The 15407-nt window shown below is 41.9% G+C and overlaps 1 protein-coding gene and 1 long non-coding RNA gene across 12 annotated transcripts in view; one reads left to right on the top strand and one right to left on the bottom strand.

Annotated features, from left to right (window-relative positions):
- The window catches only part of LOC132346091 (uncharacterized), a 45874-nt gene extending 44365 nt beyond the window's left edge, over positions 1-1509 (bottom strand). Inside the window, exon 1 of the long non-coding RNA XR_009495794.1 lies at positions 1422-1509. This is a non-coding gene — a long non-coding RNA (uncharacterized lncRNA). The remainder of the gene's footprint in view (positions 1-1421) is intronic.
- ZNF596 (zinc finger protein 596) lies at positions 1395-15407 on the top strand. Of its 11 annotated transcripts, none has more exons than XM_059879365.1 (8): positions 1395-1455; positions 4428-4512; positions 8326-8408; positions 8925-9086; positions 10341-10467; positions 11653-11748; positions 12515-12606; positions 13075-15407. In XM_059879365.1, the coding sequence occupies exons 4-8, from the start codon at positions 9015-9017 to the stop codon at positions 14320-14322; spliced, it is 1635 nt and encodes a 544-aa protein (XP_059735348.1). In that variant the 5' UTR covers positions 1395-1455; positions 4428-4512; positions 8326-8408; positions 8925-9014; the 3' UTR covers positions 14323-15407. The 11 variants fall into 11 exon arrangements, with proteins under 11 accessions (XP_059735348.1, NP_001095418.2, NP_001421809.1 ...); NM_001101948.2 differs by lacking the exon at positions 8925-9086 and adding an exon at positions 6430-6648 and having other exon boundaries at positions 1437-1455; NM_001434880.1 differs by lacking the exon at positions 8925-9086 and adding an exon at positions 6430-6648 and having other exon boundaries at positions 1437-1852.

Here is a 15407-nt window from a genome sequence, read left to right as displayed (position 1 = left end):
GTCCAACTTAGTGACTTAATAATAATTGCTAGCTTCAGAAGAAAAGGGAAAAAAGCAATATTGTGGTTGAGCACGCACTCCTATCTTTGAGGAGCTCTGGCTAATGTGCATGCAAATTCACAGGCACATTATGGAGGGAGAAGGCCCAAACAAACACAGAGAATTTTATGTTTACAAATTTTATTTTATCAGCTTTAACAAATGTCACTGATGTTTCTTCTTTAACACTATTTCCTGACAACTTTTTCTGACAACATTATTTTCCGACGTTTCCAACAAAGAAAGGTCCATCTAGTCAAAGCTATGGTTTATCCAGTGGTCATGTATGGATGTGAGAGTTGGACCATAAAGAAAGCTGAGCACCGAAGAATTGATATTTTTGAACTGCGGTGTTGGAGAAGACTCTTGAAAGTCCCTTGGACAACAAGGAGATCCAACCAATCCTAAAGGAAATCAGTCCTGAATATTCATTGGAAGGACTGATGTTGAAGCTGAAGCTCCAATACTTTGGTCACCTGATGCAAAGAACCGACTCACTGGAAAAGACCCTGATCCTGGGAAAGATTGAAGGCAGGAGAAGGGGACGACAAAGGATGAGATGGTTGGATGGCATCACCGACTCAATAAACAAGAGTTTGAGCAAGCTCCCAGAGTCGGTGATGGACAGGGAAGCCTGGCCTGCTGCAGTCCATGGGGTCGCAAAGAGTCGGACACAACTGAGCGACTGAACTGAACATTATTTCAGATAGCCGTGGGAATATAGATAAGGTCAATGTGAAAATACAATGTATTTATAAATCAATGACTTGAATTAGGAGATTGTCCACACTGTCATGGACATGACATGAAGTCCCCCGTGGTGAGCTCAGGGCTCGTGCTGCCTCCCTGGTGAATGGGGACAGAAAGGGAAACCCTGTTCTTTTTGGTTTCCATCGCCAGCGCAGACCACTTCCAGCGCAGGGAGGGCAGGAACCGCAGGGCCCAGCTGGGCCCAGCCACGTTCCCGCCGGAGGCCGAGTCCTGACAGGAGTCTCCAGGAGCGAGAGGTGATTTCAACTTAACCCGTTTTCCACACGGTAACAGGGAAACATCCCAGAATTCACTAGGAAAGGCCTCACAACTGTCAGCTCCGACCTGGAGTTGCTCGAAACACTTATCCCGAAGCCAGGAGGAAGCAGCCCCAGCGCCCGCACAGCCAAAGGCTGAGACTGAGATGTGTGAGCCCTCACCGGCCCGGCGGGAACCCGCGGAGGGCAGGGCGGGGGGAGTCTCCGGCCGCGCCCACAATGTCCACCGAGAGGACACGCCCCACACCGCTCCAGCCGCCCACCGCGCTCAGGACACGCCCATCCTGGGCGAGGCCTTCCGAGGCTCCGCCCAACCCCGGCCCCACCGCCCCCTACGGCCACGCCCCCCCTTACCCGGAAGCGGGTGTCGGGAGCACAGGGCCTCTCGGTGAGTGCTGTCCTGGGCACTTCTCGCGCTCCTCGGCCCCGCCCCACCCCTTCCTTCACACCAGGGCCCGAGTCCCTGCCGACGTCACAGACCCGCTCTCGCGCCGCTGGCCCGGGGCTCCCTGACACTCGCGAAGCCGGGAGCTCCGCTGCCAGGTTCGAGTCGCATCCGTTTCCGGATCCGAGGCCATCCTGGTCCGACCTTCCGGCCTATGGTCTCTTCACGGGGTCCCGCCCCGTGTCAGGTCCCCACTCGCAACGTGCGCTCTCGCCCTCTGTGCCTCTCGGGGCCGCACGGGACTCCGCGCCCTCCGGCGGCTCCAGGAATCCGCAGACCCCCGTCTTCTCCAGAAGCGGCCCGGCCCCGCCGCTCGCTCCCCTCGGCGGTCACCGCCTCAGTAAGGCCCCTGAGCCCCCTGGGGAAGGGTATCGGCCCTGTCCAGTGACGCCCCGTGACCTTCTGTCCCAAGTCCTATCCTTTGCCGGCACGGGTACCGCTCCCTCATGGGACAGTGTCCTCCTGGGCAGAGCATCTTTGCTCCATTCCATGGGTGTCGAGTGGGGCGGGCAGGCCGAGACTGAAGGAAGGAGTAAAGGAGAGTGAGGACTTGAAAAGCAAAATAGAGGAGGGAGGGAGGTGGGTGCAGTGGGACTGGAGAGACAAAATACCGGTAAAAAAGGAAAGTGACTGAATAAGTAGCATTGTGTGTGAGGTGTGAAAGTCGCTCAGTCGTGTCCGACTCTTGGCGACCCCATGGACTACAGTCTAGGGGATTCTCCAGGCCAGAATACTGGAGTGGGTAACCTTTCCCTTCTCCAGGGGATCTTCCCAACCCAGGGATCGAACCCAAGTCTCCCGCATTGCAAGCAGATTCTTTACCAGCTAAGCCACCAGGGAAGCCATAAGAGGCATTATGGTACATGAAAACAGACAAAAAGGAGATCAATACGGAGATGGCCAAGGACAGAATGGAGGCGGGGACTTTCACCCGCAGTAGCAGTTGGGGAAAGTAGAAGGATAGATTCCAAATTCATTCAGTTCAGTTCAGGTCAGTTGCTAAGTCGTCTCGGACTCTTTGGACCCCATGGACTGCATGTGCTCAAACTCATGTCCATTGAGTCGGTGATGCCATCCAACCATCTCATCCTCTAAAATTTTCCAAATTACTTTAAGTGTATTGTGTCAGATTCAAATCATGAGACCTTGGTCCTTTTCTTGTCATTATTGTGTACTAAAAGTATTCTCTGGTGCTTAGTAAATAATTTGTACACTATTTCGTGTGCAGTTGGTAGGGATATTAATGATTTTTGTCTTAAAAGTCAGTACCAGGTAGTTTAAACTAGTGGTCCAGTGTTCAACAGCATTCTTTCTTCTGTATGTGAGTTTTTAATTTATTGGTCTGTGATCTACAGTTTTCAACTAAGTATATGCTCTCTTCAAATTTCTTTAATTTTTTTGTTTGTTTTGCAAATATTGAATGATAGGCTGGATGATTCTAGAACTTGTTCTCACAGATCTCATTTGTTCATGATGAGTACATTACTCAGAGCTGTTTCCATACCTGAACGTTGGTGTTTCCCAATGCCGTTATTTAAAAGTGTTCTTAATGTTATACTTTTTATATAGTCATAGAATTGTATATTTTGATATCTATTGTGGAAAATAGAAATTAAATGGTTTTAATCAAGATGATTACAACCATGAAAGACAACTTGCCCTTGCTCAGGAAAATGAAATGAGATCTGGAATCTTTAGGGGCAGGAGTGAGAATGATCCTGGACCACCTGGTGCCTGTGAGGCCAGTCATGGTTCCTCTTTCCTGTTCATGTGTCTTTCCACATGCCCCAGGATACATTCTCGCATAGTCAAAAGGCAACTGGTAGGGAAAGATCAAGAGTGTTTAAGCACAAAACAGAGGTATTTCTCCAAGGAGGATGTGGCACTTGGTTCAGGAAAGGGAACTTGGAGGAGAAAGGGTGATCCACTTTGGATGTTAGAGAGTGAAAAAGAGCCTAGGAAGCTCAGCAACAGGAGAGGAGGAGACCTCTTCCCATCCTTATCTGGTGATGCTGTGCTCAGCAGGTGCTGGAAGACACTGTGAGGATTGACTTGAAAGGGAGGGTTGTACCAACTTGCCTTCCCGTATCTGCTGTGTGATGTGTGGGCTTTACAGCATAGAGGGGCAGAGAAACTTAGCTGTTGATGCCCATGTAGGAGTTTATTGGCCCTGTTCCCTAATAGTTCAGCAGATGCAGAGGACCATTTTTTCCAAATGTTTAATTTCTCCCCTACATGTGTGGTTGTGGCCAGAAAGGGGAGAAGTTATTTGAAGACATGAATGGCACTTCCCAACACTAAAGAGTGACTTCTGGCCTGAGCAAGACACTCAGAGTAGGGGAAAGATGAGGAGTCAGGAGTAAATCTTTATTTGGGAAAGCTCATATTATCTGTTGCTTGATCTGCCCTCTCTTTCCTGTAATGCTGTTCTCAGGACTTGCTAAAATCTGACTCTCAGATGTCCTGCCTAAGACGTTTTCTCACTCATCTATGGCCTCTCCTATCTCCAGACCAATTCTATCTCACTGTCACCCAGTGACATGGAACTTGGGACGTGGTTCCATTTGGGGGATCATCATGAGCAATGCTGCATGCCCAGACATTGACTAGAGACAGGAACTGGACACCATGCAGTCAATAAGATTGCCAGTTGGGACTGCATAGGCACAAGAGGTGGATGTAGACCAAGATGAAAGAAAGTTGTGGAGAGGGGAAAAGTGTTCTACCTGGTTGTACAATGTAGCTAAAGCTTAACAACATAAATCTTTTTATTTGGCCTGTAATTAGAGACTTAGCCATGACAAATTAAGGTGGCATTTCATCCACATCATGTAGTATATTTTATTCTGTAATTGTTTAAAAACACAATCAACCCAAAATGTCTGATAGTAAGAGGATTTTAACATTGTTCACAGCACACCTGTCCCAGGGAGATGTTGGTGTTCATGGATTTGTAAAGAATTGACTTGTCTGCAGATACTGAGTGTTCCTCCTCTTTGGGTAAGTTGTGGTTTTGTTGCTGAGCCAATAGATGGCACATTTCATTTTGTAACAGGTTTTGGCACCGTTCTCTACACGAAGTACACAGTTGCCAAGAAATCCTCGTCTGTCTGTCCCCTCGTGCCTTAACCAGGATTCATTTAAATATGTGTGTATAATTGTAGATTTGGATAAAATGACAACTCTTTGTTCCTAATTTCCATTTTACTAATGATTTAAGAGACTGAGTAAAGGTTATTCTTTATAGACATGTATATATAGAATGAATTTTCCTACTTATTTTTCTAATTTATGGTTTAGTTACATACACACAGACACTTTGATAATGTTGATGCAATGAAACCAAATCATGGCCTTTGCTTTTTTTCCCTTCGTAAGGTGTCACCTGTTTCATAGTATAAAATGTTACGTTCATTTAGTCCTAATATATTGTTTAATATTGTTTATTTCAACTATTTAATTTGAGCTATTTTAAAGTTTCAAATAATATAGGTTCAAATGTAACTTGACTGATCTCCAGGTGTTTTTTTTTTTTTTTTTTTTCTTTTCACAGTTATTTTGGCTATGTCCTCATCCCAAATCAAAACTGAGACAAAAATCAACTTTTCGGATGTTTCTCATTTTTTATGTGAAATATTGCATATGATTTTTGGAGGGTATACTTGATTTACAATTTTGTTTTATATGTACAGCAAATTGGTTCAGTTATACATATATATACACGTTATTTTTCAGATTCTGCATATGACTTTTAAATTTGAGTTGCACCACATTTCTGCAGTCACAGATTTTTTTTGTCACCATGTCCTCTAGTCTAAGAATTTGGTTTGGCAGACTTTGTTCATGTCACATTTATGTCCTTAAAAAGTTTTAAAATTTCTTTGCATGAGTTTGCAAATTTATTTGAAGTTAGAGTCATAATATTTGGCTATTATACATATAGACTGGCTTTCATGTGTTTACTTAGGTTTTAAACTATTGTTACTAAATAGGAAACATTGATTTTAGTACATTAGGGTTGGATTTGTCCACTTTAAAAAGTATTATTAGGTATGATAGTTAAAATGGATTCTTATATATATTTTTTTAGTTTGAAATCATATCTTCCAAAAATCATTACAATTTCAGCTCCTTGATACCATTTTTGAATTTCATCTTTTTCCTCTCTTTTCTGGGTTCTGACTCAAGCACCTGCACTGATTTCTAGGATACTTCTTACTTCTATTTTGGCACAGCCTGGTGGTTTCTTACTTCTATTTTGGCACAGCCTGGTGGTTTCCAGGCATTGGGAGGAGAGGGGAATGGGGACTGGTTGTTTAGTGGGTGCAGAGTTTCAGTTTTACAAGATGAAGAACATTGAAGATGGTTGCACAACACTATGAATGTATTTGACACCACTGAACTACACACTTAAAAATGGCTAAGATGATAAATGTTATGTGTATGTTTTATTTTACAATTTAAAAAATTAAATTCTGTGTACAATAAAAATCAGTCCTGAAACTAATCATTTATTCTGGAAATCCTTAAATTTTGTGGATTGCAGAGTTTTTCAGTTATTAGGATAACAACTAGGTCTGACTTGAAGAGACGTACACTGAGCTTTTTCTTGCTTGGGAGTAAAAATGAAAGATATTTCTTTGGATAGAGATTTACTCAGCATAAATATTTACACTTATGCAGAGTCACCACTCTTCTGTCCTCAGTCTGTGAATATTGTTGTTAGATTACAGATCCTCTTACAAATAAAACTAAAGAGGAGGAAGGATTCATTTGCTGCAGATTCTCAGTGCTGCCCAGAACAACCAAAATCATAAAACACTGAAGTCTGAGAAAAGGCATAAAGTTTCCTTTTGAGACTTTTAGAGGACGCAAGAACTTAAGAATACAATTTGTTGTCCTTAATTTCATCTACAGGGTCTGCCTAATTTCCTGATTTTATCTTGATTGGGACCCACTTAGTCAGATACTGTCCTTTGGAGTAAAACACTGATGAGATTATCAACAGCATCAAAAGAGAATTCATCAATATGATGCATTTTCTGGAAAGAGAAAGATGCTCTGAACTCTGGAATGTTGTGGCAGTGTCCTCAGTGAATATTTGGCTTTACTGGGTTTTCCGTCTGTTTAGTTCTGGTGAGTACTGGAGACCATGTTCACCAAGAGTGAAGTATTCATTTTGGTGGGAATTCAATGAAGGGATCTCTGAGGACCTGACACTCAAACAGATTGAAGGAAATAAGTATGGGGTAGCAAGTTGTGTTTATGTATTTGAGTGGGAATGAAGGATGCTAGTGAACAGTGTAGAAGTAATACCAATGCTGAACTGTATTTGTGATGTTCTGAGACAGCATCTGAAATGTTTACCTTTGGATGTCTGGTGGAGAAATTGAAAAGATTAGAGACTAGGTAAAGAGTAATATTTGGGGAGAATGAGAGATGATGTACTGAGATGTAGTTCATTTCTAGTATATATTAGTTTTGGGGGGGAAAAAGTGGTAAGCCCAGAAATGGAATTCAAACATGAGTTTTGTCACTTTCAATTTAGAAAAAGTAATGGAAGGAATCGAAGTAACTGTGTAAATATGTAGGCATACATGGGCAATGCACATAAATAGAGAAAAATGAAGGAGGTAGGGTGGAGTCTTGAGATCTTCCAACAGTATCACTTGAGAAGTCCTTGGTAAGTGATACAGAGTTAGAGTGACAAGATTACTCTGAAGACTGTAGACTAAGAGAAAGTTAGGGAAAGTATGTTCCCCAAAAGAGCTTGACTTCCCATGCGGCTCAGCGGTAAAGAACCGCCTGCCAAGGCAGAAGACACAGCAGATTTGGGTTCAGTCCCTGGGTCAGGAAGGTCCCCTGGAGAAGGAAGTGGTAACCCACTCCAGTATTCTTGCCTGGAGAATCTCATGGACAGAGGAGCCTGGCAGGCTTCAGATCATGGAGTCACAAAGAATTGGACATGACTGAGCACACACACACATTGCAAGTAGGTGCCGTTGATTCCTCCAAATAAAATTACCTAAAATAATTAACCCTGTCAAAATATATTCTTAATTCTCTTAGTTCACAACTAAATGCAGAAGAAATCTAAAAGTGAGTGTCACTGGAAATTCTTGGAAGAGACAGTGATTCCAGATGAGTGTATGAGGGGCTGAGAAAAGCAGGGATGTTTCAAGGAACTAGAGGGGTGGAATGGAGCTGGAGAAACAGTGCACAAAGTAAGAATAATTAAACCTGAGAAGTTCATGGTTGTTACTCAAGGTGGAGACACACGTGGCATGAGTCATTGATCCCTGTGATTTGGAGTTAGGAGGGAACTGGACACTTCTGAACATCGTGAGCGAATTAGCATACCAAACTCAGTGGTGTCCACATTCTACTCTAAACTGAGGGTGTTTCTACCTTCTTTGGGCTTCCCTGATAGCTCAGTTGGTAAAGAATCCACCTGTAATGCAGGAGACTCCTGTTTGATTCCTGGGTCAGGGTAATCTGCTGGAGAAGGGCTAGGCTACCCACTCCAGTATTCTGGCTTGGAGAATTCCATGGACTGTATAGTCCATGGAGTCGCAAAGAGTCGAACATGACTGAGTGACGTTCACTTTTATGCCTTCTTTACTAAGAACAATAGCCATGCCTTCTTACTTTTGATCCTAGGAGAGCTCTACCCGTATTTTGCGTGGAGCACACTGCATGTTTCTTTTGGTTGTCCTGGGAGCTACTTCCAGGTGAAGGGCTGGGGCTTCATGACAAGTGAATATGGAGGTTGCAGACAGCTGAGAGGCTCACGACTTTTTTCTTCTTCCTCAGCTCTGCTTCCTGTTGCCTGGACTGTGTGTAAGTGAAAACCCAGAAGACAGTTGGCAGCTGAACTAGTTACAATGGAATCTCAGGTGGGTAGGAAATTACTCTTTCTACTGAAATTGGCAGTAGAAATTGCTTTCTAATCTCTATTGCCATTGCTGGTGGTGGGGTATATGCTCAGATTTGTCCGGCTCTTTGGAACCCCATGGACTGTAGCCCACCAGGCTCCTCTGTCCATGGGATTTCCCAGGCAAGAATTCTGGAGTGGGTTGCCATTTCCTTCTCCAGGGTATCCTCCTGACCCAGGGGTCCAACCCGAGTCTCCCTCATTAGCAAACGGATTCTTCACCACTGAGCCTTCTGGGAAGCCCTATTGCCAGTGTATGGACATAATTCTCCTACAGGCACACATGTTCTAAGCGCACTTGAGAGGTTGTTCAAGGATCTGAGCTTCAGTTAAGTTCCCTGGAATTCTGGAATGGTCATGTTGGGTCAAGGACTCATCAAATGGTCATTCCTTCCCAACGTTATAGTAAGATATTCCAGTCTTTATTAATGCCATGTATTCAAGAAGAGATAAGAGAGGTTTTCTTTTCTTCATGCAGCCCATGGCCCACTTGGCAAAAAAAAAAAAAAGATTGTCATTAACCATTATATTAACTGTGATGGGCTTAGGATTGAGGTGAATACAGGCAATGGAGATGAGTAAGAAGGAAAACGTTGCAACCCACCCACTGGAGAGACAGATGTTTCCACAGATGACATTGGTGAGTCCAGTGTTAGGTACTGAGGGAGTGCTGACTAGTGCTAAGAGAAAACAAATGATTATGCAGGAGAAGGCAATGAGGAGTCATTAACTTACATTTTTTCAAATTTAAACTTCTTAAAATTTTGATAAAGTATATTTGTGCTTTTCAAAATCTTCTAAAAAAGAAAACTAAATTTTCATTATTACCAATGTCCCAAGTCATAAATTTTTCCCTCTTTGTAATTTCTGCTTTTTCACATTTCATAACTGGAAACAGTGTATAGAGAATAGTGTTTTCTTAATTTGAGCTGTGATTCAGAAGAAAGAATATAGGAGGTAGAGTACTACTTTAAGCCCTGAGGAAGTTTTCCGTGAATGAAAGAGGCCAGAGCAATCAGGTGGCTTCAGATGTACTTGAGTAGAGAGACAAGACAAAGAAACAAAAGGACAATAATAACTGATATTTGGAGATCCCAGGGTAGTTGGGAAAGGGAGACCTCAGACATAGGAAGGTCGGGATAAGACTGTCCTTCCCTGCAGAAGTCTCAGACCTGTGGTGTGAGCTGCTGACTCATTTACCCTTAATAGCAAACACCTCAGCTTTGTAAGATGAAAGGTGGTACCTGCTGATCCCAAGACCTGTATGAATGCTAATCAGTTAGGCAGAATTCTAGATGTTGCTTCAATATTCTCTACCATTTCCTGAATAATAAACCTAAAAGTTATATTTAAGAAATGGCTGCTAGATAGCACATCACACATTAAGTCATTAGATCTTTCAGAACTGATGACACATTATTAAAAACCATTTCACTGAGGAAGAAACTGAGGCCATATAGAGCAATAATCTAACCACAGTCATGTTTTAAAAGGGGCATATCATGGATACGTCATCCCTTGTGATGATTCTTAGATTTACTTGAAATTGAATTGAAGACTGTTCAGTTTTCAAGTGGAAATTTTATAATCATGATTTGGAAGTTGTAATTATAAATCTATTGGGAAATCTCCACGGTTTGTTACACCATGGAGATTAGTAACAAAAGACTTGTATTGTCTTTTTATAATGAAGTTTTCTGTATTCAGAGTGTGTGTGTCTTCGTAGGTTGCTGAAAGTCAGAGGTTTGTGTCAACGATGAGAATGATTTGATTGGACCCAAAGTACTGTTTGAGATTCTGTACACTCACCTGCCACTTCCTTAGTGCCTTATACCTGTACTGTCCTCCCCTGGCAGAGATGGCCGTGTCTAAAACGATTTCTGTGATGTTTTAGGAATCAGTGACCTTCCAAGATGTAGCTGTGGACTTCACCCAGGAAGAGTGGGCCCTCCTGGACACCTCCCAGAGAACGCTGTTCAGAGAGGTGATGCTGGAGAACATCAGTCATCTGGTCTCAGTTGGTTAGTCAGTTACTCTTTAATGACTGGTGTATGTATTCATTCAACAAGGATGGAGGAAAACTTTCCCATTTCTCACTCCAGATTCTGTTTTGACTCTTTATCATAACTCTTGGAACTACCTTATCAAAATTTTCTTTAATTTCTATATTTTTGGGGGCTTCCCTGGTGGCTCCCCTGGTAAATAATCCACCTGAAATGCAGGAGACCTGGTTTGATCCCTGAGTTGGGAATATCCCCTGGAGAAGAGAAAGGCTACCCACTCCAGTATTCTGGCCTGGAGAATTCTATGTACTGTATAGTCCATGGGGTCACAAAGAGTCAGACATGACTGAGTGCTGCTGCTGCTGCTAAGTCGCTTCAGTTGTGTCTGACTCTGTGCGACCCCATAGACGGCAACCCACCAGGCTCCCCCATCCCTGGGATTCTCCAGGCAAGAACACTGGAGTGGGTTGCCATTTCCTTCTCCAGTGCATGAAAGTGAAAAGTGAAAGGGAAGTCACTCAGTCGTGTCTGACTCTTAGCAACCCCATGAACTGCAGCCCACCAGGCTCCTCCATCCAGGGGATTTTCCAGGCAAGAGCACTGGAGTGGGGTGCCAGTGCCTTCTCCACACGACTGAGTGACTTTCACTCATTTCACTACTTATGTATAGTTTGTCAATCCCACTACAATGTAATCTTCCTTACACAACTTTGAGTCTTCGTTGCTACTCAGTCTCTGATGCTCAAGCAATGGTGGGAACTCACTATTTTTGTATGGGTAAATAAATGTGATTTCTTAAAATTTATTTTACAGCAAGGACTGTGGTTTGATCAGATCACAGTGTTAAAAATAATAGATATATTGTTTTCCACATAGAACTTAGATTTTTCTGGTGGAAGTTGTATGTATTGGATTCTTTGGATATATAGTATTAAAGCACTGTGAAATGAAAATATTGCAGATTCCATAATCTGTCTTTGAACTTGGGCATGGGCATTAGTGGTGATAGGTCATTAATGTCTTTGGGAACAAGTTGAAGAGTTATCATTTTGCCAGTCAAAGCCTGTACATGTTGTTTTCAACATACTCTTCTCTGTTCTGACCTTTAGAGGTTACTGTATTCTTCCTCATTAGTCTGCTCTGTGATCATGCACTGTTATGAGCATGGAACTCAAAATCCACATATCTTTCTCCTACAAACAGGTAATCAGCTTTACAAATCAGATGTGATTTCCCATTTGGAGCAAGGAGAGCAACTTTCAAGAGAAGGGTTAGGCTTCCTGCAAGGTCAGAGTCCAGGTGAGTTCCAAGAACCTGTACTTCAATAGGAGGAGGAGCCTGGTCAGTGAGTGAATAGGCCCTAAGAAATCAAGTGAAAGTTGCTCAGTCGTGTCTGACTCTTTGTGACCCCATGGACTGTAGCCTGCCAAGCTCCTCTGTCCATGGAATTCTCCAGGCAAGAATACTGGAGTGGGTAGCCGATCCCTTCTCCAGGGAATCTTTCGAACCCAGGTCTTCCACATTGCAGGTGAATTCTTTACTGTCTGAGCCACCAGAGAAGCCCAAGAAAACTGTTGGGTAGCCTGTCCCTTCTTCAGGGGATCTTTCTGACCCAAGGATCGAACTGGGGTCTCCCGCATTGTAGGCTGTTTTTAAAATTTAGACAGTGTCATGGGGAAGCATTTTTCAGATGTTATCATACATTGAAGGCATCAATTTTCTATTCACAAGGCTTTCTGCCATTGTCCTTGGCTTTACACAAGGTGAAATTTGTGTACCCACTGGAATTAATAAACATTCACAAAACATCCCTTTTCGTGGTCCTGTTCTATGAATAGGATCTTCTCTTTTCTTCCCCAACTTGCCATATTCATTTTATCTTCCTCATAATTCAGTCCTGAGAATGACAGTTGTTACATGTGTTTCTTCTCTCTTTACAGTATTCCCTAATTTGACATTCTTTCCCATCTGTGTGTTAGTATTTGAAACAGACACAAATGAGCATTGAGTCACTTCAACATTTTACTTCCACTGATATCATTATAGTAATTTATTTTTTTTCTAGTCATTTCAGATAGAGAAGATGATCCAAAAAAACAGGAAATGTTATCTATGCAACATATCTGCAAGAAGGACGCACCTCTAATTAGTGCAATGGTAAGCTTCACAAGTGTAAATATGTTCCTCCAGATGAAGACCTGGGACTTGAATAAGTTGGAAATTTGGCATACGTACCTGGTTTAACTAAAGTTGGGATCATGGACTTCCACAGGAGAAAATTTTAGTTAGTCTGGTTTTAAGGAAGAAAAGATTAACCAATAGTCAGAACTATAAACAGTTTATAGTCTTATAAACAGTTATGTAATTATGGATTATATTCCTAAACACTGAAACATAATAATGTCTTTAAAATTAAATAGGTATCTCTGCAGTTGGGATATTACAAAAGGTAAATCTATGCTTGCAAGAGAGTAATAGCTCATGTTTATGTAAATATTAAAAATACAGAAGCAATTTTAACTGGAGTCCATCACTGAATGATTACCCTAGAATTTATATATAGAGAAAGGAAGGAATGAATAAATTGGGCAAATTTGTAACAATCTGTCATTTCATTTCAAAAAGCAGTGGTCTCACACTCAAGAGGATCCTTTGGAATGCAACAACTTCAGAGAAAAATTTACTGAAATCTTACCATTGACTCAGTATGTAATACCTCAAGTGGGAAAGAAACCCTTTATTAGCCAAGATGTTGGAAAAGCCATCAGTTACTTGCCATCCTTTAATATACAGAAGCAGATTCATTCTAGAAGTAAATCATATGAATGTCATCAAAGAAGGAATACCTTTATTCAAAGATCTGCCCATAGACAACACAATAATACTCAGACTGGAGAGAAAACATTTGAATGTCATGTATGTAGGAAAGCCTTCAGTAAAAGTTCTAACCTTAGACGACATGAGATGATTCACACTGGAGTGAAACCACATGTATGTCATCTTTGTGGAAAATCCTTCACTCATTGTTCTGACCTTAGAAAACATGAAAGAATTCACACTGGAGAGAAATTATATGGATGTCATCTGTGTGGCAAAGCCTTCAGTAAAAGTTATAATCTTAGGCGACATGAGGTGATTCACACCAAAGAGAAACCAAATGAATGTCATCTGTGTGGGAAAGCCTTTGCTCATTGTTCTGACCTTAGAAAACATGAGAGAACTCATTTTGGGGAGAAACCATATGGATGCCACCTGTGTGGGAAGACTTTCAGTAAAACGTCTTACCTTAGACAACATGAGAGAACTCACAATGGAGAGAAACCATATGGATGTCATCTATGTGGGAAGGCCTTCACTCATTGTTCTCACCTTAGAAAACATGAGAGAACTCACACTGGAGAGAAGCCATATGAATGCCATCTATGTGGAAAAGCCTTCACTGAATCTTCTGTCCTTAGACGACATGAGAGGACTCACACTGGGGAGAAGCCATATGAATGTCACCTGTGCTGGAAAGCCTTCACTGATTCTTCTGTCCTTAAGCGACACGAAAGAACTCACACTGGAGAGAAACCATATGAATGTCACCTATGTGGGAAAACCTTCAATCACTCTTCTGTCCTTAGACGACATGAAAGAACTCACACAGGTGAGAAACCATATGAATGCAATATATGTGGTAAAGCCTTCAATAGGAGTTATAACTTTAGATTGCATAAGAGAATTCACACTGGAGAGAAACCATATAAATGTTACCTATGTGGAAAAGCATTCAGTAAATATTTTAACCTCAGACAACACGAGAGAACTCATGCTATAAAGGTAATAAATGAAGATTCACCACCCATACCTTCAAAGTATAAACACTCTTGAGGACTCACACAATGAAGAAATACTATGTTTATTTTCAATGTGTAAGAGTCTTTATTCATCCTTATTAATTAACTAAAGTTAATTCACAGTAGACAGAATCCATATGTATGTCACCTGTGTAACAAAACCTTTAGCAGTGGACTCGTGGGATAACAAACTGCAAATGGAATGAATGTGGAGGAATCTTCATCCTCAGCTGTAACTGTTAAATGGATAAATCACATTTCAGAGAAATTCCAATAATATATCTGTAATTAGTGTAGAAATACCTTTGGTTATGTTATCCTTTAAGTAAACCACAGAGGGGAGAAACTGGACCTGTAATCACTGTACTTGTTTACCTTAGCACCACTCCTGGCACGCATCTGAAGATTCGGTGTCAGGTGACTGCTAGTGGAAACAAACTAGGACATGAAAAATATGGAAGGCATTTGGAGTATCCCCTTCTGGAATGCCTGACATACATGTAATGAGAAAAGTGCTGCCCCTCCTAGTGATGCATGAAACACCCAGAAAGCAGGGAGAGCAGAAGCAGCCATGGTCCCCTGATCTTGCCCATATTGCCCTGTCAACAGCCATGAATCCACAGATCCCCAACTGGGAGTGAGACCCAGGAGTTCAGCCCCTCCCATACACAAACAGAAGGCTCAGAGAGGGGAAGGTGGAGCTTCCTTCCGCCAGGGTAACGAGAAGGCCTGGGCCTTGGTACCCATTTAAACATGTCTATTACCTATGTGTCACAGGTGGCAAAACTGAAAACACAGATGTTTGTAATCAATTTATCCCATGTTTTTCTGGGACATACATATGGACTCGAAGGGATGGAAAACATACTCCACATAAATGGAAATCATAAGAACAGAGGTAGCCATGTTTACATCAGACGAACTAATTAAAAACTGAGTTCATCAAGAGGATATGTAACATTTGTAAATATGCCATACAATATAACACCTGGACTAAAGTGCAGAAAATACCTTATAGTGATCAAATAGAGGAAGCATTCCAAAATAAAGGGAGATAAGATGAAGGAAAGATTTGTATTTTATTGTATTGTATAAAAAATATAACTAAGATGAATCAGA

This window comes from Bos taurus, chromosome 1 (genome assembly GCF_002263795.3).
Source record: "Bos taurus isolate L1 Dominette 01449 registration number 42190680 breed Hereford chromosome 1, ARS-UCD2.0, whole genome shotgun sequence".
NCBI lineage: Eukaryota > Metazoa > Chordata > Mammalia > Artiodactyla > Bovidae > Bos > Bos taurus.
Note: the sequence above shows the minus strand (reverse complement) of the source record. Positions and strands in the feature narration are given on the sequence as shown.

Bases quoted from the DNA above. Each gene is read 5' to 3' on its own strand.
- ZNF596 (XM_059879365.1), top strand. From the start codon at position 9,015: ATGGAGATGAGTAAGAAGGAAAACGTTGCAACCCACCCACTGGAGAGA. The intron at 11,749-12,514 runs GTGAGTTCCAAG...TTTTTTTTCTAG, and splicing joins CCTGCAAGGTCAGAGTCCAG to TCATTTCAGATAGAGAAGAT. The intron at 12,607-13,074 runs GTAAGCTTCACA...CATTTCAAAAAG, and splicing joins CACCTCTAATTAGTGCAATG to CAGTGGTCTCACACTCAAGA.